This window comes from Vanellus vanellus (assembly GCF_965231255.1).
Source record: "Vanellus vanellus genome assembly, chromosome: 10".
Taxonomy (NCBI): Eukaryota; Metazoa; Chordata; class Aves; order Charadriiformes; family Charadriidae; genus Vanellus; species Vanellus vanellus.
In genome coordinates this window covers 2068019-2092776 of record NC_138915.1, presented here as the reverse complement: position 1 = coordinate 2092776, position 24758 = coordinate 2068019, and the positions used below count along the sequence as shown (strand labels likewise).

Below are 24758 nucleotides of genomic sequence, written 5' to 3'. Positions count from 1 at the left end.
TGCTGCAAATACCCAGTAAAATTAACAGGCAGCATGTCCATAAGCACACGGCAAAATAGCTAATAGGGTGATCTCAAAATTATTTAGGGCACTGCAGTGCTGGATGAGGCTGGAAATGAAAACAGATGAAGACTTAAGCCAAGGTAGCAAAGGAAACGTCTCCGCAATGAGATGCGACCCCATCTCCCATGGCAAGGAACCAACGGGCTATCTAAAAATCACACGAGACCGCAGAAACAAACAGGCTTTCACTGTGTTAGAGGTGGGCTGAGTAGTGGAAGAAAAGGAAAGAAAACAATTTTTTAAAATGTTTTTAGTATTTCTTTAGTATTTTCTCCAGTATTTCTTCATGCTTTATGTGGGACCTGGATGTTAAAAATTCTTAACACCCCTGGAAACAGAGTGCCATCACTCAAAACCCTTGTCCCCTTTTTGTACAGGAAAGGCAGTGACTCCTATCCCACTGAAGTTACAAGCAGCAATACTCTGCTTGTCTCTGGAAAACACACTTTCTCTAAATATCTCCTGAGAGGCTCTAAACAAAAAGCTGCAGCTTCCCCTCTCGCCTCCCCCCCATCGCTGTTTGCTGCATGTACACCAAAGGCCTTCGTTTCCACCTTAATGCACATGTACTGAAGCTATTTTTGGCCAAGAGTGACGTGGCTTTGTTTGCATAACTGAGTTCCCACCTCATGATCTGCCGCTCTAATAGTTTGCAAAATAATAGCTGGAAAATGTTCGATTCCCAAAGAAGTGCCTGTAAAGTTTGGTTTGCCAAGGGGGAAAAAAAAAAAAAAAAAAAAAAAGAAAAAAGGGGAAAAAAAGTCTTTCTGCAGAAGCACTCACAAAATGCTCCAGCAAGATGTAAACCAAATTATTTAGCAATGACCAGCCGGGATGCGGGGATTTAATGCTGCTCCGGTTTGGGCGAAAGACTATCAAAACAGAAAAGACAAAACAAAACTCACACAGGAAGATAACCATTTTTACACAGTTTAAAGACTACAACTAGCTCCACTGCAGACCTGATTTGTAACAACTCGCGTCAACCCAAAATATCATCCATAGGAAATGCAAACTTATCAGTGATGGTTAGAAACAAAAGCAGAGCTCAAAATAGCAGCATTTCAGATGAAGCGAGTACGTCAGTTGGACTATTCTCAACTGTCAAAACTGAGCTGTAATCACAGATCTCTCTTGAGGAATACTTGATATTTGTCCAGTGTTAAAAATAAAAGTGAGATATCTTAGAAGAGAAAGAGATGGCCCTAATAAAGAATGCAGGGAAATAAATCACATTACAAAGAGATCCAACCACTGGTTCTTCTTGTCCACTCCCCAACTACTGGCAAAAGACGGACAAAATCCATTTCTAGAACAACTTTGTCACTGCAGAATGCTGTAGAGGTGGGACTGAACATTTTCCTAATCTTTGCAGCTGACTGAGCCAGAATTGACCATTTTTGCTTTAGCACATCTTTGTTTTGAAAGCACCAGGGCTTCAGGTTCTTACTTCCCTCCCAGCCAAAGCTTTGCCTCCCAGGATGGTGTTGCCTGAGCGAGAACTTCACATTTGGACAGGATCATTGCTCACTTTATACTTAAGACATCTCCCTTCGCTATCTGCCTCCCTCATCCATCACCTTTATCCACCCTCGCACCCAACGTTAAAGGCACTTGAGGCGTTTCACTTTACGTACTCATTGGCTCCAGTGAAGTCACACAAATAAAGGAATAACACAAGGCCACGAGCACCTCAATCCCTTACACACCCTGGCCGCAGTAAAGAGAAGGGACAGAGGCTGTGGTGGGGAAAAGCTCTCCCTCCTCATCTCTAGGAAGAAATTTCTCACCTGCACAAATCACTGAGCTGTCAGAGATGGGAGGAGAGTCTAGAAACATCTTTCTTACCCTGCATTGAAACATCACAGCCTGGGAGCTTCGCTCACGGCGTTGGCTGGCCGATTGTGCTGTGTGCTGTTTCAGCAGGGGAATTACACGGCAAGCACCACGCAGTGCAATTACAGGGAAAACACCTGACAGTACACCGTTCGGCAGGCTCGATGGAGACAAAATAACATACCCGTTTGCAAAAGACTGCATTAGCTGCTTAACCATTTCATGGAGTTGCTGTGGAGCTGAAAGCCTCCCGGTGCAGAGCCCATACTGCAAAGACAGTGGAAATCTCCCAGAGGTGCTCAAGCCAGCGGTGGCCCACACAGCTCAACATCTGGGAGTCAACACTCACACGGCAAAGGCAATCCCACAAGAGAGCTTCCGTCAGCATTGCCCCGTGCGATTCCAGGAACAGAGCTCATTGCCAAGACACCTGAGTGCATCACTGCAGTGATGAAGCCTTGAAAAGCTTTACATTACCTTTTTCTCTTTGTTTTCCTGGTTTCTAGAGGGTTTCACCTGATTGCAGCCCATTTCAGCGCCTGAAAGACAACTGCAACAAAGGCAGCCCCGTAGCCCTGTCACTGCTTAGCAACATAGAATCATAGAACCCTTTAGGTTGGAAAACACCTTTAAGATCACCGAGTCCAACCGTTAGCCCAGCACTGCCAAGTCCACCACAACACCATGTCCCTCAGCACCATGTCTACACGTCCTTTGATACCTCCAGAGACGGGGACTCCACCACTTCCTTAAGCAGCCTGTCCCAATGCTTGACAACCTTTTCTATGAAGAAATTTGTCCTAATATCCAATCTAAAACTCCCCTGGCGCAACTTGAGGCCATTTCCTCTTGTCTTATCGTTTGTTCCTTGGGAGAAGAGACTGATCCCCCCTCGCTACCCCCTCCTTTCAGGGCGCTGTAGAGAGCGAGAAGGTCTCCCCTCAGCCTCCTCTTCTCCAGGCTGAACACCCCCAGGGCCCTCAGCACTCCTCATCAGACGTGTGCTCCAGACCCCCCACCAGCTCCGTTGCCCTTCTCTGGACACGCTCCAGCACCTCAATGTCTTTCTTGTCATGAGGGGCCCAAAACTGAACACAGTATTTGGGGTGGGGCCTCACCAGCACCGGGTACAGGGGGACGATCGCTGCCCCAGTCCTGATGGCCACACTATTGCTGATACAAGCCAGGATGCTGTTGGCCGCCTTGGCCACCTGGACACCCTGCTGGCTCATATTCAGCTGGCTGTCCACCAACACCCCCAGGTCCTTCTCCACCGGGCAGCTTTCCAGCCGCTCTGCCCCAAGCCTGTAGCACTGCATGGGGTTGGTGTGACCCACATGCAGGACCTGGCCCTTGGCCTTGGTGAACTTCACACCATTGGCCTCAGCCCATGGATCCAGCCTGTCCAGATCCCTCTGCAGAGCCCTCCTACCCTCCAGCAGGTCAACACTCCTGCCCAACTTGGTGTCCTCTCCAAACTTAGTGAGGACTGCCTGCCAAGGGACTCTGTCAGCCAGTCTCTTAAACAGGCCAAAGTCTGCCCTCAGGGAGTCCAAGGTTCTGCTGACTTCTGCTCCTTACTTCTCCAAGAATCGGAAACTCTGTTATTTTGTGGTTGCTATGCCCAAGACAGCATCCAACCGTCACGTCACCCACAAGTCCTTCTCTGTTCACAAACAACAGGTCCAGCAGGACACCTTCCCTAGTTGGCTCCCTCACCAGCTGCATCAGGAAGTTATCCTCAACACACTCCAGGAACCTCCTGGACTGTTTCCTCTCCGCTGTATTGTATTACCAGCGGATATCTGGTAAGCTGAAGTCCCACACAAGAAGAAGGGCTAGTGATTGTGAGATTTCTCCCAGCTGCTTTTAGAATATTTCAACTGACTCTCCATCCTGGTCGGGTGGCCTGTAACGGACTCCCAGCATGATATCTGCCATGTTGGCCTTCCCCTTGATTCTTAGCCATAAACCCCTGATTCTTAACCTTAAACATGCCGTTCGCTATTCAGCTCAGTCCCTTCCCCCAGCATTACGCTGACACTGATTTGACATACCCACTTCCACATCTAAATACCTCAGAGACACCAAGTACCCCTGCAGCATAGCAAGTCCCCTTTAAAAGTCACAAATCATTGCCTGGCTGTAGCGGAACCTGCATGTTCCTCCAGGCAAGGCTAAACTCACCTAAAAATTTGGAAGCGTGTTAAGAAACAGAGAGCTAAGGAGCACCTGTCATACAAAGGGCAGTGGTGGAGTTATTTCTGCTTTTAGATATCTAATTTCTCGTATGAGGAGGACTGTAAAGGGGAATCATTTAGTACTGACTCATCTCTCTTGGAGGAATCTGGTTCTTGGGCATCCCACTCCAGCTGCGGTTTACAACCAGCCTTTTCTGTCTTGCAGCAATTATTCTGCTTTCCTTTCTCTCACTTACCAAATCATATATCGCATCACTGGAGAGAAACCCTACAGTTGACACCACCACGCAAAGCAAGAGCAGACAAGCAGAACTGCAAAAGAGAACAAACACTTTGGTAGCATGGAGATTTGCAGGAAAATACATCTTGACTTGGGAAGCAACCAGTGCCCAAGCAGCTCTCCACATTCAGCATAAGTTAAATCCACTACTGAGGGTGAGAGTGGCTCAAGGCCAGTGGCCAAAGACCTCTCTGAAGGTGGTCCCCAACAGCCACAGGCTCTGTGCTGCGTCCCTGACAAGGGGGTGGTTTCTCCACAGGCTCTGCAGCCTTCCCCACTCTTCAAAGGACGCTGCAATGCAGTCTGTCTTGGTATTGTGATGGCAAATGGTATTTCATACTCATAACAGCAATACTGCAACGACGCGATTATTCCATCTTTTTTTCCAGTTGAACAGCAGTGCAACTACTGACCCTATCACACCAGACAGAGCTAACATGAAATGTCTACTCCTGTTCAGATAAGACTGATCTCTCCAGGATTTTGGACAACAGGATAATATATTTCCCTAGATATTAGAGACTGAAAGAGATTTATTAGGGGAATTATTCTCTATATTCTGTGCAGTCCGTTCAGAGATGAAGTTCTCCCTGATTCATCAAGAAGCTCGTTGCAGGCCATGTGATTTCACTAATATAATACCCAAGTTCCCTTTGCAGCTTCTCATCCTGTTCATTTCATACTCCTCATTGTTCAAGTACAAGCACGGTGCTGGGTTAATGTCCTAAGTTTAATTCATATATGAAAACCACTATAATTCCGCAGGACAAAATCAGAGACAAAATTAGACCCTTTATTCCTACCTGTGGTACTAGGTAGTGGCAGCTTGTTACCCAAACCCTACTTCAGCTCCTTGATTTCAAAACACAGAGCTTGTTACCCAAACCCTACTTCAGCTCCTTGATTTCAAAACACACAGCCAAAGCAACTGCACCTTCCCTGCAAGCACCAGATTTTCCCATGCCAGTCAAAGCATCACGGCAGTGTGGCTAGGTGCACCGCATTTGGTTTTTTATGAACGTGTCCCCTTCACATTACTCGAGTATCATCAGATTAGAACAGAGCGCAGAGGGCACGGGCCCAGATCTCCCTTCCAGTGCATCCACGGGAACAAATCAAGAGCTGTGGACACAGTGTGGTATTGCACACAGCTCACACCACCACAGGAGTAGGACAGCCCTCCCACCTCCACACTGCGGCTCTCCATCACAGGAGCCGAAGGGGAATTGCTCTTGGCCATGTCAGCCTGATGATGCAGCGAAGCGCTTCGGACCTCATCTCCGAGTGCAGGGAGCCACACACATGGTAACCGCTTCCCCTTCATCCCTTGATGAGTTTCTGGGTGTATTCACCTAGCCAGTGACCAGTGGCTTCAGCAGCACTTTTGTATGGAAGATGCATCTCAGAATCCCATCTCAGCAGCTACAGAAGAGATTGTGAAGCTATGACCTGTGCTTTTGCCTTTCCCTCCCAAATTTAGCTCCTTTTCTGCTAAATACTGGTGACACTGCAGTGGTCTTGAATCACAAATGCGGCCAGAGCTTAGGAAGCACTACAAAAGCATTTGTTCCAATATTTATTCAGAGATTTTTCATGCTACACCTACCACGGACTTTAGTTTATTGAGAACATAGTGCACTGGGGAAGGGCAAACCACACAGAGTATATACTGCTGCCAAGCAAAATGTCATTAAGGTTTTAGCAATGCAACACAAATTGAGTTTACATTAAAGCTTCTTTTGTATAAACCATATCCCAGAGTGAAACAGAGTGACAGAGCCGAGTAATGAGTTGAAGCAGAGCAATCAAGGTGGAACTACTGAGCGACAGGGAAAAGGATCCATTCCACGCTGATATTTATGATGAGGATAGAGAACTTAATTTGAACCACAGAAGAGGTGATTATGTACAGTCACCGTTATACACGCACTTAATACTACGTAGGATGCAGCTTCTACCACCTCAGTTGCACAGAAAACACCCCAGGGTCCAATTGCACCGTAAAGACCATCATGAACGAGAAGCTGCGATTCTTCTTAATATAAGGCTTACATGTAACCTCTAAACAGCTGAGAACCTCTTCTAAGTCTGGAACTTCAAATCTCTCTCTTGTGCTACCCAGAACAGAAACCCACAACTCAAAAGTTCACCATTTAGTCCTTTTGAGCTTCTCCTTCCTGTAAACGTTCATGTTCACTGAAGCCCTGTCTGTCCCCCGGTGTGGTGGGAGAAGCACCCGTGCCGTGGCACTGTTGGTCTAACACCAAAGGAATCAAGGCTTATGTGCCCCCAGCACTGCTCTGTGCAAAACCACAGCACTCTTACGTGTTATTTGTAAGCAAGACAAAATAACCAGAGCAAGGTAAGTTTGCAAGTACTGCTCACTTCTGGCACTCGGAAACCTAAACTGTATTTTGCACTAATATTCAGCACAGTCACTGGGGAGCAAGTTCAAAGCACTGTCCATTCACGCGAAACGGATGCAAACGGTTTTAGGGATGACCTACAGTTCACCGGAGACTATACACATTCATTCAGTGTTCTCTGTGCTCTGACTAGTTCATAAACTAAATCGGATTAGACACATCAGACCCTGTGTGCTTAAAAGGCTGCCCACTGCTGCAAACCCCGCTAATTCAGAGCACTCTTCACACAGACAGATGGGGACCATATAACAGCATCGGAGAGTTAAGAGACTCTGAGACAGGGGCACCAGGATCTGTCAGCCTGCACTGAATTGCTGGTTTCCTCCTTGAACGAGCAAGCCAATTTTTATTTATTTTTTTAACAATACTGCACAGACAGAGTTTTTCAGAATTCGCAAAAAACACTTCTAAATGCCTAAGAGGGGCTGCACGGAGGAAAGCAATGGAAAAAACTATATAAAGATTTCAGAGCACTGCTAAGTAGAGCAGCGTAACAGGCTTATCAAGATAGAAAACAAACCCCCCAAAAATACTGTGCTCAGACATACCCTGCCAGCAGAAGTACTGAATGTGTAAAATGAGAGAAAAGAGACTCAAAGAGGATGTATTTTCCTGGCAGCCCTCCGTATGCGCACATAAACCTCTCGAAACCAGCGCACTGATATTTAAACTAATTAGCACCGGGAAAACCACGGGACTATGCTTTTCTATCAGCCTATTCACATGGACAGAAGGACTCAAAAATGACGAGGATTACATACAGCTCACGTATCCGAATGCAGCAGTCCATGGTCCCCGCCACACCCCCTTCCTCCCCTAAGCAGCAAGGCAAGAGAAACATGGTGCAGGACACATTTCAAATGGGGGAAAAAAAAATAAATAAAAAAATAACCCCACTAAACAAAACGCTTACTCAGCATTACGCTAGAAGATAATAATAGAAAGCAGGAGAGCTGGTACTGAATATCAAGCAGCATTCCCTATTCATTGCAGCACAGTGTGAGCAAGAGAGAACCCAAATCAACTTCCCCTTCGCTCTGTTCTCCTGGAGGCTGCACGGCGTTTAAATTTCCTATTCCTCATAAACACGCCAGTGGGGAATTAGCTTTGGGGAGCTGTGGACTCGCACATCATTGCAATGACAACCCCCCCCAGCCTCTGAAAAGAGCTCATGGCTTAGCGAGGAGAAAGGACAGGCTGGAGTGGTGATTTTGTTGTGAATATTCAACACCTTCGCACCGCAGGCATGCCTATTGGTAGTATGGGGGGTGTCAAAGGCGCCGGCTCTCATGCAAAGTTTCCACTCTAACTAATTAGACGGTGGCTTCCTCCAGCATATAAATCTGGGCTTTAGTCCCTCGTACGAGAACGCACAGGACAGGAAGGGGGAAAAGGACCAGAGAACAGGAACATTTGCAGTCATCTTTGCTAAGTTAAAGGCTAAAAATTAAATATCCAGTCACAGGGAAGACAGAGAGAACTAACACATCCCTCCACGCACTAAGAGGATGGTTCTGATTTTAGGATGGGCTGAACCTCCTTCTGGAGTACGTCCCCAGTGATTTGGGTCAGAATCAAGGCAGTCCAGGATGGGACTGTCATCATCTGTTTCTGCCATCCAGACCATAAAACATTGCCCAGAATTGCTCTGGGGCTCGAGAAAGTAACTCGTTTCTCCCTTTGCCCGTTGTCCCCAGAGATCAGCCAAGTCCCAGCTGGCAGGACCTGCCTGAGGGTAAATCCCAGAGGCATGATAGATGTTAAGGGCCCCGTCAGAGCTAGGGCGGGCTGTCGGGTTACTCTTTGGCATCTCAGCTGCCTGCTGCAGCAAAGCCTGCAGTCTTGGGCACCTTGAGGTCCTGTGCAAGTTTGGCACAATCAAGATCAACTGCTCCCATAAAAGCAAAGGCTCTAAGTGACCTAAGCGCTAAACCAAAATGCTTTGCACATAAACTTTCAATTCAGAGTTTTCTCCAGGCCGAGAAGTGTACTTCTGAAAATAAAAAAAAATAAAAAAAAAATACTGAAAGCTTTTAAAAGTCGACTCAGTTTGACTCCATTTACTTTTTTCCTACTTCTTGAAATTAGAAGAGAAATAAAACAAATCATTGCATGGCTCAACACGTACCACCCTGTAGTGCTTCAGTTTTCTTATTCCCACCTACGAAGTGGGATGGATAACCCTTACCTACTCCATCGAAAATTTCTAAAGCTTGTGCCCAGACTTGCAGGCGCTCACTTGTTAGGACAGCTTGGGCATGACTGATCGGAGAGGAGAGCCACGAGCAGTAACAAAACCCACGGGTTTGCGCAGGCACATGTGCACTCCTCGGATGAAGATGAGATGGAGCACAGGATTAGACACTTGCCCTTCTCTCCTGCTACCACCGCGTGCTTCTGCAACTGCATTTTGCCATCCCTGCTCTCTGGACAGATGCATTAAGATGCAGCCGGCTGCAAAACGATGGACACTTACCAAATGTGACAAACAACAGTGACAGTGGCCTTGACAAGGGGGATTCCTCTTGGGCTTAGGATCAGCCTCTCAGCCCAGACTTCTGGGTTAGCAGGTAGTTAAGAGATGCCATTTCTAAATCACACATACAACGCTATCCCTCTCCCCATCACCAAAAAAAAAAAAAAGAAAAAAAAATAAGAAAAAGAGGAAGGGAAGGGGCAGGGAGTGTTTTTCGCCAAAATCTGCACACTGCACAGAGCAAGAATAAGCAGCCTCTGAGTATTTTGGCGTGACATGTAGCGATACCGATTTTTGCACAACCACCCACATCTCTCAAAGGGCCAAGATGGCACCAATGCCACTAAGACAAGCCCAAAGCTTTGTTAGTCTCTGCTTGCTCTCTCTCCACCTCACACATTCCCATTCAAGATGGAAATGGGGCATAGTTTCTGCAGAAGCCTGGCCTCTGGTTTGACAGTATAAATCACTCCTTTCTGTGCTAGCTCTGCCACCTGGCTGGTCATCAGCCATCAATGGATGCACCTGACAAGAGATACCCAAGCCCACAAATCTTACCTCAAAATCATAAATCTTGCCAAAGAAGAAATGTTTTACTGGCAAAGAGGTGATTTACAGACCCGTAGATCTTCAGTCAGCTTGGGGCAGAGGCGACAGATGAATTTTCCAGCACTGCTATTGTGAGCCACATTTATATATCCTGTTCTTGCAGCACTTAACACACTACCTCTGATTTATAAACCCCAGCACAGGTTTCACACCTGCCTGTTTGCCATAATTCAGGCTGAGCAACAAAGCTGCCTAATGGCAGGGCTGAACAAGTCTCTGAGGGCATCCTGGTCAGCACCCAAAACCAATTCCCTGTCCCGGTGATGCACACGTCTTTGGCACACCTGTGTCTGAGCCGAACATCACACTCGGGTCTCTCTGCTCATGAGAAGCTCATTTGCCTTTCCAGTTCCACATCCTTCCCAGATATCAGCCCTGGGGAAGCAAAGTTTCCTAACTAACCCTTCCCATACTTGTTTGGTTTGGCTGAATGTTTGGGTTTGGTATTTTTGGTTTGCTGAAGCTTTAATTTTCCACCACCTTTGTAAGGGTGCTCTAAGGTCAGGCTCTATTTGCAGTCAGAAACAGGGCTGGTTTTACTGAGATGACTCAGGACACAGATCATCTCATTTCTCATGCATTCAGTAGCAGTACTGTCTCAAAACAGAGTAGCACCTCAGATTCCAAGCAGGGCCCGAAGGACAGCTACGAAGGCTGGAAAACGCATGGCTCCTCTTAAGACATTAAGAAAGTATTTGATTAATTAAGGTAGACCAAACATATCCATGGCACTGGTCAGCACCAGATCCTGACCATGGAAATGGTTGATATGAACAACAACCCTGATGATATTCCAAGGTAGGGCTTGCATACTCTACAACGGGATACCTCACTGCTGTAACAGCAACTCTGCAGGTGTCTGCCTTTATTCCAGCCTCGGGGACAAACAGCTCTATTGGATTTGGATCATTTTATCTTCCAGGAGCGTAGATGTTCAGCATGCCTATAACCAGAACAGCCTCCCTGAGTTGAAAGAAGCAGTTTATGTCTGGGAAGCAAGGTGGAACCCAAAGAGGAGGGAGAGAAAAGGAAGGGCTGAACTCCTTGTCTATCTATCTTCTGACTTGTATCTCAGCCCACAAAAAATCAGGAAAGAAAACAGAAGTGATGCAAGACGGCATTCCAGAAAGTCACAAGTGACTGAACTACCAGTGGTCCGTCCCCGCACGCGTTCCCTGGAAGCCAACACCCAATGCCAGCAGGCTGGAGAAGTCAGCCTCCCCTCCTGCCAACGTACTGCTTCTACGATGGAAAAACAGACACACAGACCAGGTCCTCCCTGGAAACGACATTTCAGGAAGGCAGTTCATCAGATATCAAAGGGAAAATGAATACAATAAAGGACTGGTAAGAAAGGACAGTAACGGGGAGGGAAAGAGCCACAGACACACAACCGCAGAAGGTCAGTTCCCCCTCTTGATTCCAGCAGGGAAATTCCTGGCTCTCAGATCATCCTTTGTTTGTCTGCTCTAGAGGAACAGTAAGGGCTAAATTTCTTCTGCCCTATTCACTAGAAAACTCTCGTTGTATCTCATTGTTAGTTGCCAGCTAGAAAATCTATTGGGTTTTGGACAACCCAGAGTCCTATATATTGGGCACCAGTGAAACCAGACTCACAAATAATACAAATCCGAAACAAGACCATGGCATAACCAAGGTCTCTAGACTTCAAACGCACAGCACGGCACAGATGAAAAACAACCCTCCACCCAAGCAAGGAAACATATCAGACAAAGAGTATAATTTTTGCCATCTTTTGTGAATTTTTTCCCAGAGAAAGACATGGACACCCCCCGGCCCACAACAGCTTTTACTTCTCTTGCTAGAAGCGTCATTCACAAAAAAAGATCGAAGTGGACTGTGCCTATGTTTGCAAAACACTTTGGGAAAGAAGCAGTGACATGACTTTGTCACCAAGATGGTGCTGGTAGCAGTACGAAACCCAAAGGACACATGGTCAAAAAGGGGGAAAAAAAATAAATCACGAAAACGGCAGAGCAAATCTATAGGTGATGTGAAACGCCACAGTTCCCTCCACCTGCAAGGAACGCTCAGCCAAAGAAATGGGAGGCCCGATGCCTCCGTTAGACCATAAAGCCTCTGACAGACATTGAAGGGAAACTAATGCAGGAGGGACGGATAATGCACTTACTCTTTTATTGCTACAAAATGACTCTAATAACAAAAAAAATCCCCAACTGGCTGAAGAAACCACAGATTCTGGAAGCTGTTAGTAAAGCACGCTGTTAGTTTCCGAGGCTAAACATGCGGCAGGCAAATACTACCCCTGAAGGAGGCAGAGGCATATTTCAAACACCACCTTACCCTACTGATTTGCAGCTTCTCAGCTCCAGGCTTGAAGAGGTTCCATCGACGTCCACCGTTCCTGCAGTTCCCGCGCACCTTCAGAGTCTTTGAAGCCTGTTCGTTCTCAGCTGCGAGGATAAAATCCACAGGAAGGAAAAAAAAAAAAAAAAAAAAAAAAAGGAATGACAAAAGATAAATGCCGTGCTTTAGCTCAGGCTGGGGGCGGAGGCTGTTCTTTTAAATGAAAGAAACAAAATTGTTTGCAAGAGACTCATTCAACCTCTTCTTTAGAAAAAGAGAGCAGAGAGTATATTTAGGTGCTTTATTCAGTGCTCTTGGGATACAAGAAAAATAGTGCAGCTTGGGTACTACAAAAACGCAGGCACAAATGAAGAGCCGAGAGCCAAATCCAGAGGGGGTGTAAGCAGGTGGGGTAAGACAAGCTGGGTGGGAAGCCCGGCTGCTCTCCCAGGAGGACCAGGCAGCACAAGAGCCTCATCCGCGTGCACCAACATTAAAAGTGCAATAGCTCCTTGGGTCATAACTGCCAACAGCACCTCTGCAGTTTGGACCTGCAGAAATCTCAGCTTTATAGTCGCTGTGGTCCATATGATGCAATCAGTGCCCTGAAAAAGAAACAGCTCCTCGAATTTATGCAGAAAGCAGAAACGGAAAAGTCCACAAAAGCTGTTTTTCAAAGAAACTGGGCTACTTCTCACCCCAAGCACTTCAGGCCAACCCCTCACAGATGCAGTCCTGAGCCAGCTGTAAGCGAGCTATACCAGTTACACCAAATCTCAGCCCGGCCTTACAGATGGTACGTACCCAAGCACAAAACAGCTTGTAAAGAAGAGGCAAACGGTGAAGGAGGGCTGGCAATTCACCTTTCAAAATTAAGCTCTGCTTTTCTAATCAACCCAAATTTCCCGCTCCCCATCCTATCCCTCTCTTTTTGGGGCGAAGCTGCCATTCTGCGCGAGACCAGGGTTTCTCCTTCCCACGTTTGGCAAGGTTAGATTTTAATCCCTTCCTCCATCAGAGTGTCTATGTCCCCTAGGCAGGAGTGACAGCCGCTGGGAGGAAGGGAACAGAGGTGACCACTGCTCGTGTCCCCACGGCAGCTGCCAGCACAGGCTCCTGTCAGGAGGTGCACGAGGTCCGGGCAGTGTGCTTACATGTGCCTGTGTACGCATACACACACCCACAGGTGTTCCCATCCCCTGGAGGCTCGTCAAGCCCTTCATGGAGAAAGGCGTCTACAGAAAACAGCCAAATTCTGGAATTCTTCCCTGGAAGATTCAAAACGCTAATTTACTTCTACCTGATGCACCTCTAACCCGGGCGGAGGTTTCAGACTGTGTCAGTCCTGAGGGGTTTGAAACCAGGTAACAAAGGGTAAACGGTCCCAAGCTTTGGGAGAGCAGAGATCCACCTCCCTGCTCCTGGGGTTCAGGTCACCTTTACCTTACAAGGACAAAACACACACGCACACTACATGCTCCCTGTCCCCGAACCAAATAGGTGGGGACTTCGCTCTGCCCGGGAGAGCGGCACAGAGCGCAGCAGAGCTGGGACCCCGCTGCAGCCCTGGCACGGCTGGGTGGGCAGCAAGCCTGATTTTCTTCCAGCGTTGCTGGGAGAGAGATTGCACTGAGACCTATTTCCTAAAGGCGATGCTGACGCAGGCAGCCTGCTGTTATTTTTAGCAACACGCGTTTCACTTTCTAGACTCACAGAAAATCAAGCTGCAGTGCGAGTGCCGATTATAGCAAGAGGCTGCTACCAGGCTCCAGAGGCAACGTGCCGGCATAGTAGCACTCAGGAGCAACGTGCAAACCCAGTAATGCTCACATTTGGAGAGATGCGCGTGTTATTCCCCATGTGCTAGAAAGGGGTGCACCCCCACAGAAGAGCCATCAATTAAAGAGGCAGCCGCTTTGCCTTTTCCTTCCTAGTTCTTCTTTAACCCTGATGTGCTGCCACCATCCATTAACTGCTCGGATCCCCCGTGTGCGGCTGAGCAATGCCAGCACAGTCTGGCAGCGCTCCCGTACTCGCCCATTGCTAAATCACAGGATTCTTGGGCTTAGCAGTATCCCTTCAGGAAATAATTTCCTTACTCTAATTATCAATCTTTTTAATTAGAGGTTCAAAAGATGATGTCAGCTATTCAACCACCAGCCTATTTACCTGCCAATACAAGACCCTTCCAGCAAATACATTCTGTAGTGCTTTCTCTGGTGTCATTTTGAGCAGGACAAATCAGAGTTCCATTAATCATAGAATCACAGAATGGTTTAGGTTGGAAGGGACCGTGAAGATCGTCGAGTTCCAACCCCCTGCCCCGGGCAGGGACACCTCCCCCCAGCCCAGGGTGCTCCCAGCCCCGTCCAACCTGGCCTTGAACACCTCCAGGGATGGGGCAGCCACAGCTTCTCGGGGCCACCTGCGCCAGGGGCTCACCACCCTCAGAGGGAAAACTTTCTTCCTAATATCTCATCTAAATCTCCCTTCTTCCAGTTTGAAGCCATTCCCCCTTGTCCTGTCACTATATGCCCTTGTAAAAAGTCCTTCCCCGGCTCTCCTGTAGGCCCCCTTTAGGGACTGGAATCAAGTGCTGCAGAGGACAGCTCGTCGCAGTCTTTGGCTTATGAGATTCTCTTCTTGATCAGGAAGAGTACCCAAGCACAGGAGAAAAATCACCTCATTTCTTGCTGTGTTTCCAAACAACTTCAGACTTGAGTTGTGATCTCATCACCGCTCGCCATCTCCAAATGGCAAGTACTCACAACAAAGGCTGGTAAGAGGACAGAAAGCCAAGACAAAACTACCAAATGAAAACTCACACAGAAGTCGCTGAACAGCTTTTACACCTTATGTGCCTCTCTGTTCATCATCTTGTAACCAAATTATAGGGACTGTGTTCAGAGACATTAAAGACAGAAAATAGCCTTATTTCATAAATGCACTGTATAGAAAAAGATCTTATTAGCTCGCAAGAAACTCCTCAACATGTGGCTATCGGAGCTCCCTCACCTGGCTCCAGGGCTGTAACAAGCACGGATGCGAGCCACACTTCTGCCTTTTCAACCCATCCTGCCCTTAGCTTGCTCTGCGGGATATGTGAGAGCAAAAAAAACAAACCTGGGAGAAAAACACCGCAAAGCTACTCACCGCGTCTTCTGAGCAAGTGCTGCATGCGCCCTCCCACCTGGTCCAGCCCCATCGGGGTGCTCTGGGAGAGGGGTTCGGAGCGACATCTCTCCACAAGGACTTTGAAGGGTGGTGCTTGCGGGGATGGTTGAGAAGGATGAGACATTGGCTGGCAAGAAAAGGGTCAGAGAAGAATTTTACCACTGTGTGTCAAACCTTAGACAAAGCAATCACAGAACATATAATGAGACATATAATTTTCAAGACAGCACAACACACCTTAGACTTTCGCACTGCAATCTGCACCCGCTTCATGTACCTAGCTGCTTGCAGATGGCCTGGCCTTGCTCCATGCCATATCCACCAAGGACCATCAACTCTGGACTGTGCTTCAGCCCTTTGTGTCACCCTTATGAATTTTTCTAGGTCTTTTCCCAAAATATTGGGTTTTAGGTTATTGTAGGCCATGAAACACAGGTAATATTCCCCCCTGATCAAAACAGATCCAAAATCCTGCTACCGTTGCTAAAAGGCTAGCTCCTAATCGCATTGCCCGGCATTTATAACGCTTGCTCTTTACAACATCACCATTTGGACCAGAACAGAGTCCTGAAGCACCCAGTACGCACACAGCCCCAGCTGGGCACGATGCACCGAACAGGGTTGGTCTGCACTTTCCTCTGAACATCCGTTACAGGGACCCACCAACAACACACCTCTCTACACCATTTTCTCTCTGATGTATGCAGCACCTACCACCACAAATGGGCTTTTTTTTCAGTTATTACAGTGTGCCACATCTCCAGGGAGAACACAAGTTACAGCCTTTTGCCAGGTTTCGGATGGTCTAAATGCAAGGATGAGGCAAACCACAGCACTTAAAAGAAAACTGGGACCTTTTTCTCTGAAAGTGCCCAGGTACGTTTTTAACAAAACGGGAACAATTCTTTTTCCCGAAAGATTTACAGAGAAAAGCAGAAATTATCACAGCAGTTTCTCTGGAAGCTGACTGATAACAACAGCTAACAAGACATGTCAACAGCCTATGAAATATTACTTGAAACAGTAAGATACTTGCAGTTGACTGAAGCACCCATAAAGTGGTCAAATACCCCAGTTATAGCTTAACATTTGGTAACATTAATCCAAAGAATGAATTAGTATTTATAGCTAACTGGAGAAAAACATTGCAGTTTCCCTCACTTTTGGGTGACTCCAACTTTTATTATTCTGTTTCAGGAGGAAAAGACCCTGAAAGAGACAACTTGCACAGCCACTGTTTTGCAGAATGGAATTTTCTTTTTAAAAAAAAAAAAAAAAAAAATCACAATTCAAACTCCTACTTTTCATTTTACTCTTTGTGACATGTGACACCGTGGAAGTCTTGTGTATAATCTCGGAGTCAAGAAATCAGCAGAAAAATCAGTTTATAAAGGTCAGGAGAAGAAACCAGGCGGGCTTTTCACTGGGAGGCTTCTAGCCTCAATTAAAGATAGATTTGTCATACTTCCACGGCCCTGCTAATAACTGGGTGCCTCATATGGTTTAGTGTATCTGTCCTGAAGACTCTAGAAGTCCTAGTTCTCACTGATGTGCTGTTATCTTTATTTGCAGATGAAGAACGAAGCGGACAGGCTATAATTACCCCACACAGTGCCGAGTCTGTGGACGAATCAAGGCTTGATCTCCCATCCCCTGCTCCCAACACCAGCACCGTGTCCAGTGACCCAGTATGCTTCTCCTGACCGGATAACAGCTGGGAGGAGGTAAAAGCCAAAGAAAACCTTCCACCCAGAGAAGTTTTGGACACATCGTCCCTTTAGCATATAGGCCACCAATGCCCAGAGGTCCCCACTCATACCACTACTCGGATGGCACCAAGGATGGCAGGAGGTGGCCTGTTGCAATTTTCAGGCTGGGAACTAGATGAAGGCAAGACCCAACAAGTATTTTAAGAAAACATGTGGAAATCTGAATTATCCATGTGTTCAGTGGCTGGTTATATAGCCATGTAAAGCCTATCAGCTTTGCAAATTCAACCTGCCTTTCCCTGACAATGCTAAAAATATGTTTCCCCAAAAAACCCTACCCCACTATAGATAGCACTAAATATAAGCTTTAATTTAAGTTTTTGCTAGCGCCTCACGGTTATTAAAAATACGAAAATCTGAACAAAATCTCCTCTAAAAATAACACGATTGTCAGACATAACCATATTAAAAGCCATAAATACACAGAATCGTCATTCTGCAACTAAATTCTGCACCTCGCTACAGACAGGAGCGTAGCGCTCTTTTGGCACCGGCTGGATTTAAAAAGCAAAGTACTACTTCTTAATTTGGAAGGACTATGAAGTCTTTTGTAAGCACAACTACCAACAGTAGGCTGAGACACAACCCAGTTTACTGCCAACAACCAGGAGATGAAGAGAGCTCTGAAGATCAACTCTCAGAAATACCCTTTTCCTGGTTAGTGTCATTCAACAGAGCGGGGAGGGAAAAGACAAATCGACTCAGTAGTCCCATTTCTGCAGCTGCTCCCAAAATGTTCTGTAGCAGAGAGACAATAAAACAATCTCACGCTAAAGGTCACGGTGAGAACTTGTTGCACGTCACTTGCAATTTCTCATCAAACACAGGAAAAAAAAGTTGCTCTATCTGCCTCTAGTGAAAAGGCACTTGCAGCTGCTGTACTGAAGCAAAACTCCAAGCCTGTGGGAGGATCTGAGATGTGCCCCAGCTATCGGATCACAAATCTGCAAACGCATCCTCTGGCATGCGCACGCTCAGGCAAATCAGTAATCCTGCGCTTCCAGTTAGACCCACCGCACAGGGAGAGTCGCATTTTCCCACACAGAGCAAGGCAGCGTGCGGCTATAGCACGGAAATCACAAAACCTATTAATGCCGTGAAAGCACCGATCCTGTACCATCAGCGTGGGCCACTCCACAACAGGGAGCGCCTTGACGGCACCGGGACAGGTTGGCTTTTAAGTACGGGACTCAGAGGAACAAACTCAACGGCTGCTCTGAAACATCTGCAACCATGTGCGGTGATGCCAAGAAGGGAGTTTGATCAGACAGCCCCTTCCAGGGCTCCGAAACCAGACTGGCTGGGAAACTCAGGGCATCCTGGGTCAGCCTGGCACCTCATCCTATGGGCCAGGCTTTTTCCCAGGTTGACAAGCCTGTAGAAATCTCATTTTCACACTTCTGGCAACCATAATTCCCCCAGAAAATGGCATCACAAAACCAACTGGTGTCTATGCGCAGCCACGACAGCCAGCCGCAAGCTGCAGTCTGTAAACCTTTTGGAGATAAAATTCAAAATCCTAACGAAAAAGACAAGGTTTTGCCTTCTGTAAAAATAAACTCTTATTTCACAAATAAGCCAGCAGAGGGCATAGAAAGACTGCAGTGAAAACCCTCTGCTCCTTCACTGCAGGAGTGACACAAGCCAAAATGTTCTGCAGTGCCCGGTCCCTGTGCGTGCCCCTGAGATGAGCAGGGAGGACCTCTCTGCCAGCAATAAGCCTGAATCAAGGTTCTGGCTTCTAAAAACTCTAAACTGGTGCCCGAAATATGAAGTCAGATGCGTATTTTGTAACCTTTCCTTATGTCATTCCCAAAGGAGGCATCAAATCCCCCACAAACCCTGTCCAAGTACACATCGGGTGGTTTGCAATCCCAACGGAGGAGCTGCAACCACAAAGTAATCTCTGTGGTATCAAAGCTTCCTTCCAGCCAAGCATCATCTCAAGGTACTAGAACGGGTTAAATACAACTTCTGGGGCTATGCCTGACTCCCTGCAGCAGCACTCTCCCTGTTGGGATGCTGTGGTGTTTTTGGAGGTGGGATGAGGATAATTCACTTCAGTGGGCACACGGGAAATGGAAACTTTTACAGTTCGCAACTGTTCAAAAACTAGTAAAACCTCCATATCATCTTTCAGTTCATTTCTCATACCCATGTCCCAAAATAAGGAAGGCATTTTCATTCCACAGTTGCAGCAGTGTGAATGGTGAAAGCAGTAATTCATTTCCTATTGACAATCTATTTTGACTTTTACTGTTCTTTCAATTCTCCAAAATGTTTTTATCTCCACTGTTTCACAAGTCCCTGGAGCAAATGAGAATTTGGGATGGGGTCTAAAAGCAACTAGGCAGGAGGACAGTTTGAGAAGTGGTTTTCTACCTTTCTACAGCTGCTCTTATTAAATGCTGCTGCAATGCTATTTTCTTTACAGCATCAAGATTAAATCCTATCGAGCTGTTAGTTGCCTATAACATCACTCAGCTCCTGCCCAAAGACATTAAAATTTTAAAAGGGAAGACCGGGAAAGCAAGAAACAGGCGCATTAATTGCAGGAGCGTACGGCTAAACAGCTTTGCTGCACTGCTAGGACCAATGCGCAGGTCCCCTAAATCCCACTCCAGCATCCTCTGTGCTACACCAGCCTCAGCCTCTTATACCATCTCCTAACAGGTTCGGGCAGGGAGCTTCAGTGAGGACGGGCGCTTTTCTGCTTTTTGTGGGATAATGTGTAGGTTCTTTTAAAAATATTTGCTTGAGCTATTTCTGCTCTACACCGCTAGCACACTTGAAAACCGTTGGAGCGCTTGCTTACAGCAGCTGGCCAAGCCAAGCCCCCCCATCCTGGCAGCACCTTCTCCCTACTGGAGGTTGAGCATCACACTTGAAATACAAATCCTTCAATTAATGCAGAGCAGCCTGACGTGGAGGCAGGAGGGCCAACAACTGTCCCAGGAACAGGTGCCAGCAAGGAGCTCGATTTAGCCCCAAAACAATAAGAGGCTGGAGTTCGCCGCTACTGTCACGCTCGGGCTGAAGTTACTCCTCTTGCATGTTTATTTTTGGTAAAACGTTTCCGAGTGCCGCTCCCTGATGACAGATAGGCAAGCAAATCCCTCGGGTATCGCAGGACATTTGTTACTGGAGTTGCTGGCGGACTCTCTGCGTCCGTTCCTATCCAAGAGTATCCCTCCTTTAGCCTCCCTCCTGACTGCTCTGGGTTTGATGCTGCCACCACACCACTGTGCGTTTCTAAATCTCTAGTCGGAGTTTCTGGGACGCAGAAGGTGTTTACAAACCAGGGCGGGCTGGACGCTTTCCCTTCCATCCCGCGGCTGCCTGGTGAGGCAGCAGGCCTTCCGCGAAGCCGGAAGCCACAGCAGTCCGGAGGTCGTACTGCTATCGCCACACTTGACGGGAACTCGGGGGAGGTTTCCTGTCCAGTTATCTCAAGTACCATATTTAAGTTTCTTGGTAATGTTTGTAAGGTGCGACAGCTGAGCTGGAGCTTACTGCATCTCCTGTTCGCACAGCTGACCTGGGAAATCGCGCAGATTTTGCCCTCTGCGATGAGGCATGCAGCTATTGCCCTCAGCTAGCAGAGATGTGGCTGCTCTGGGAAAAAGAGTGCCAATAGTCTCCTCTGCTCCACTCAATCCTTTCCTGCCTCTGTTATCTTGCTCCTGCCCAGAATACTTTCAGCTGGGTCCCTGCGAAGGGATATCAAACCACAGCCTTCTCATTCAACCTCCTCCTAAAAACATTTCTTCCAGAGACCGCAAGAAGTGACTAGCGGCGATTCACCCCACTTCGTAAGCGCCTGGCATCACACACCCAGCTGTCCTTATTTTTTTTTTTTCTATTACACAAAATGGAGCAGAAAAACAAATCCAGGAATAACTAACAATGGTACTGCCCATTTTAGCTGGGAGTCAGAAGTTCAGATTTTTTTCCCCTGGTATTTCTAATCTGCTGCCAATTTTCAAACACTTCCCCTCTTGGCTCAGAAGTTACAGTGACCCCTTTTCCAACAGGGAACAATGTCATCACCTCTGTAACATCTCTGGTCTCTCCAAGCCCAAAAGGAAAGGAGAAAGTTTCTTCACAGATTGACCCGATTTCCCTACCAGTCACCTTAAAAAAGTCATCATTTCAGCCTCAGCTAATCAGCAGGGACCCAAAGGAAAACAGCTGGGCTTCACACTGGGTCCTACCATGGTTTGTCCACAAACCTATACCAATTCCACAACTGGCGTGGAGCAACAGGAGCCTCAGTAGACCCTTCAGTGGCTGAGCAGGACACAAAGCTGCCTCTCCTGTGAGACACAAGGCTGGGGCATGCTGGCACAGCTGATACGACCGCTACCGCTCACAGATTTCTGCTTCACACACAGAGATATGTGCTCAGGTGCTGCAGCGATGGGCTGAGAGTTAACGGGGGAGTCTGTTGGCTTCGGGAGGCCTTTTCTCATTCTGCATGTATGCCTCCCTTCTCCTTGGGACTTCGGAGGTTTCCTAGCGTTAAGCTGGACAAGACAGATTTGTAATACCCAGAACCTAGTCTAAAATGCAACATCCACTTAAATGTTTTGACAATTTTAAGGGCTTTGAAAGACTTGCCCGTAACAAACAGGAATGCACTGCCATCATTAGAGCCACCACAACTGCCCACCTCTTCCTTAGGGCTGAGTATTTATCATCCCAAACAGCCATGTCATTTTGTGTAGAGACAGATGCAAGGCAGCTCTGACCCTCTGACCAGACCCCCGCTCAGTGGGCAGTCACATTAGGAAGGTATTTTCCCCACATTATGCACCCAGCACTTCAGCAAGGCTTTCTGCTACAGGCTCAGCACCAAACTATTAAGGCCACCCAACTTCTGACAGGTTTGGAGCAGGGAGAGAGCTCATTTAGATCTTCCTGATCTTGCACTGTGCACCGGGACACTGACTGGGATTCTAGATGCTCTGTTGTAACCAGCATCACCTATTAAAAATCAACTACCACCCCCCCTACTACTTTTTTAGGTGAGAAACTACAAGGGCCGTAGTGCAATTGCCGAGTGCCACTTGGCCACGGCATACTTCAAAACTCTACATTTGTCGAAAGCCCTCTTCTTACAAGTTTCTACTTCAAATGAACTAAATGCAGAGAGGAAAAAAAATAAAGGTAGTGTCCAGAAATACATAAACTTCCGCTACAGCTCTCTTTTAGAGGCACTGATACAAACAAATGGCCAAAGGGTCGTAGGAGGAGCAGGTCTGGAGGTTTACACGAATAGCTCAGGGATGCACCAAGTTAACCAACTCCTCTTGGACTGATATAAAAGCTGTGTCTACTGCCATCAACAGTCTACTGAAAATCCCAATGAGGGATATATAAAAACGCTTTCAAGTGCAAACCATCTTCATAAGATATATAATGGTATGGTCTTATTGAAAACATGATAGTAAAAGTTACTCATACCTTTCCGTTTTTGAGCCGTCCGGAGGAGACAATTCTAGAGACGTGCACTTGGAACGGACGGCACTCATCGTTACAGTTAAACTGTTCCCCTGTGTCCGTTACTTCCACAGAGTTTTGTTCTACAAATGAAGTGGTTCCCCGCTTTTTAATGCGGCAACTAGTCTGCTCTAAAACCTGTCCTTTAACTGTTGCACATTTTAAAAAAGTCACTACCGAAAAGTCAACATCAGCAACTGGAGAACAGCCCAGGTCTGCACCATCCAGATTATTCACAGGAAGATCTTGAGAATGTAGCAGGTCCCTACCCACAACCTGTGTCTTCTCCAGAGTACTGCCAGTGTCTTGAATCTCTTTAGGCACGGTCATCTGTGGAAGGTGGATCAGAGGCTCAGTCACTCCAGAAAAGTCACCATCTGCAGCTGGAGAATGGCCCAGGTCCACAGTGTCCAGATTATTCACAGGAAGACCTTCAGAACATGGCAGGTCTCTGCCCACAACCTCTGTCTTCTCGGGAGTACTGCCCGAGTCCTGAATCCCCAGCTCACCTCCGGACAAGTCTTGCAAAGACAGCTCAGGATTTCTCAAGTCCTGCACATCCAGTTCTGTCTTTGAAAGCTCCTCAGCCACTGCTGGAGACGGATCCGTGTCTTCAGCAACCACTGGAGCACACGCCACGTCCTCAGTATCAAGTTTAGGCAGGGTCGCCTGTGGAAGGCGGATCAGAGCCTCAGTCCCTACACAAAAGTCACCACCAGCAGCTGGAGAACAGCCCAGGTCCACAGTATCCATATTATTCACAGGAAGACCTTCAGAACATCGCAGGTCTCTGCCCACAACCTCTGTCTTCTCGGGAGTACTGCCCGAGTCCTGAATCCCCAGCTCACCTCCGGACAAGTCTTGCAAAGACAGCTCAGGATTTCTCAAGTCCTGCACATCCAGTTCTGTCTTTGAAAGCTCCTCAGCCACTGCTGGAGATGGATCTGTGTCTTTAGCAACCACTGGAACACACGCCACGTCCTCAGTATCAAGTTTAGGCAGGGTCGCCTGTGGAAGGTGGATCAGAGCCTCAGTCACTGCAGAAAAGTCACCATCTGCAGCTGAAGAATCGCCCAGGTCCGCAGTATCCAGATTATTCACAGGAAGACCTTCAGAACATGGCAGGTCTCTGCCCACGACCTCTGTCTTCTCAGGAGTACTGCCCAAATCCTGAATCTGTTTAGTCAGAGTTGTCTGCGGAAAGTCAATAAGATCCTCAGAAGGTTCTTTAGTATTTAGCTCAGTGAAAGAGCCATCTGCGAGCTCTGGCAGGTGGGAGATGGGTGGTTCTGGCCCAAAGGGGGAAAGTGATGTTTCATTAAATCTATCATTCTCGCTGCCCTGGACAGAGGAACCAATGTCTTGCGACACTTCTGTAGTTTTGCAAGGCTGCACAGGCTCCTTCCCCACCAAACTCTCAAAGCTCAGGTTGTCCCATGTGCCTGAATCTGGGGACTGCAGACACGCTCCCACCGTGCAGAAGGCCCTTGCACTCTCGTTCTCAATAACCAAGCCCTCTTTGTGGGAGGTAACGTCCTGCTTCCAGCTTCGGAAACTCCGCTGAGGCCTTTTCTCATCAGGTGAAAATGCCCTTGAAGAGCCTCGCAGCCTCCGAGCTGCCTCAGCCATGCTGGTGAAGAACCTCACAACACCCCCAAAGTGAGTGGCTTTGGTTGTACTGTTTGATTTTTTCCGCTGACTGAGATTCTCCTCACATCTCATATCAAAGTCAAAATAAGAAATAGAATGATCAGTTATATTTTCTAAGTTCTGGAAATTGGTTTCAGCCCTTTGATCTGGAAGCTTTGAATTATCTTTGCTAGTTAATGAAATTCCTTTCAGATAGCTCCAGACATCAGAGCTTCTTCCTCTTCTGCTGTCCTGTGGGAGCACAGTACACCTCTTTTGATTGTCCCCTTCTGTAATTGCAGGACTCTTAAGGTTTTCAAAATTCAAAGACTCACTCTTTCTAGCTGGTATTCTATGGCAGTGACTATCATTATCTTCACTGTGTAATCTGACACTAATATCCCTGAGACATTTACTTTCATTGGCATCAATTTCAGGAATGCTGATATTCAGCTCTATGTCTTC

General features: G+C 47.2%; 1 protein-coding gene across 1 annotated transcript in view; it reads right to left on the bottom strand.

Moving 5' to 3' along the window:
- ARHGEF9 (Cdc42 guanine nucleotide exchange factor 9) overlaps positions 1 to 23162 on the bottom strand; it is a 196386-nt gene extending 173224 nt beyond the window's left edge. The window contains exons 1-3 of the mRNA XM_082488354.1: positions 22629 to 23162; positions 15373 to 15520; positions 12217 to 12326 (exon numbers count right to left, since the gene is read on the bottom strand). Coding sequence (XP_082344480.1) covers positions 12217 to 12326; positions 15373 to 15520; positions 22629 to 22994 — 624 coding nt within the window. The 5' untranslated portion in view covers positions 22995 to 23162. The remainder of the gene's footprint in view (positions 1 to 12216; positions 12327 to 15372; positions 15521 to 22628) is intronic.
- Between the last annotated feature and the right edge of the window lie 1596 nt (positions 23163 to 24758).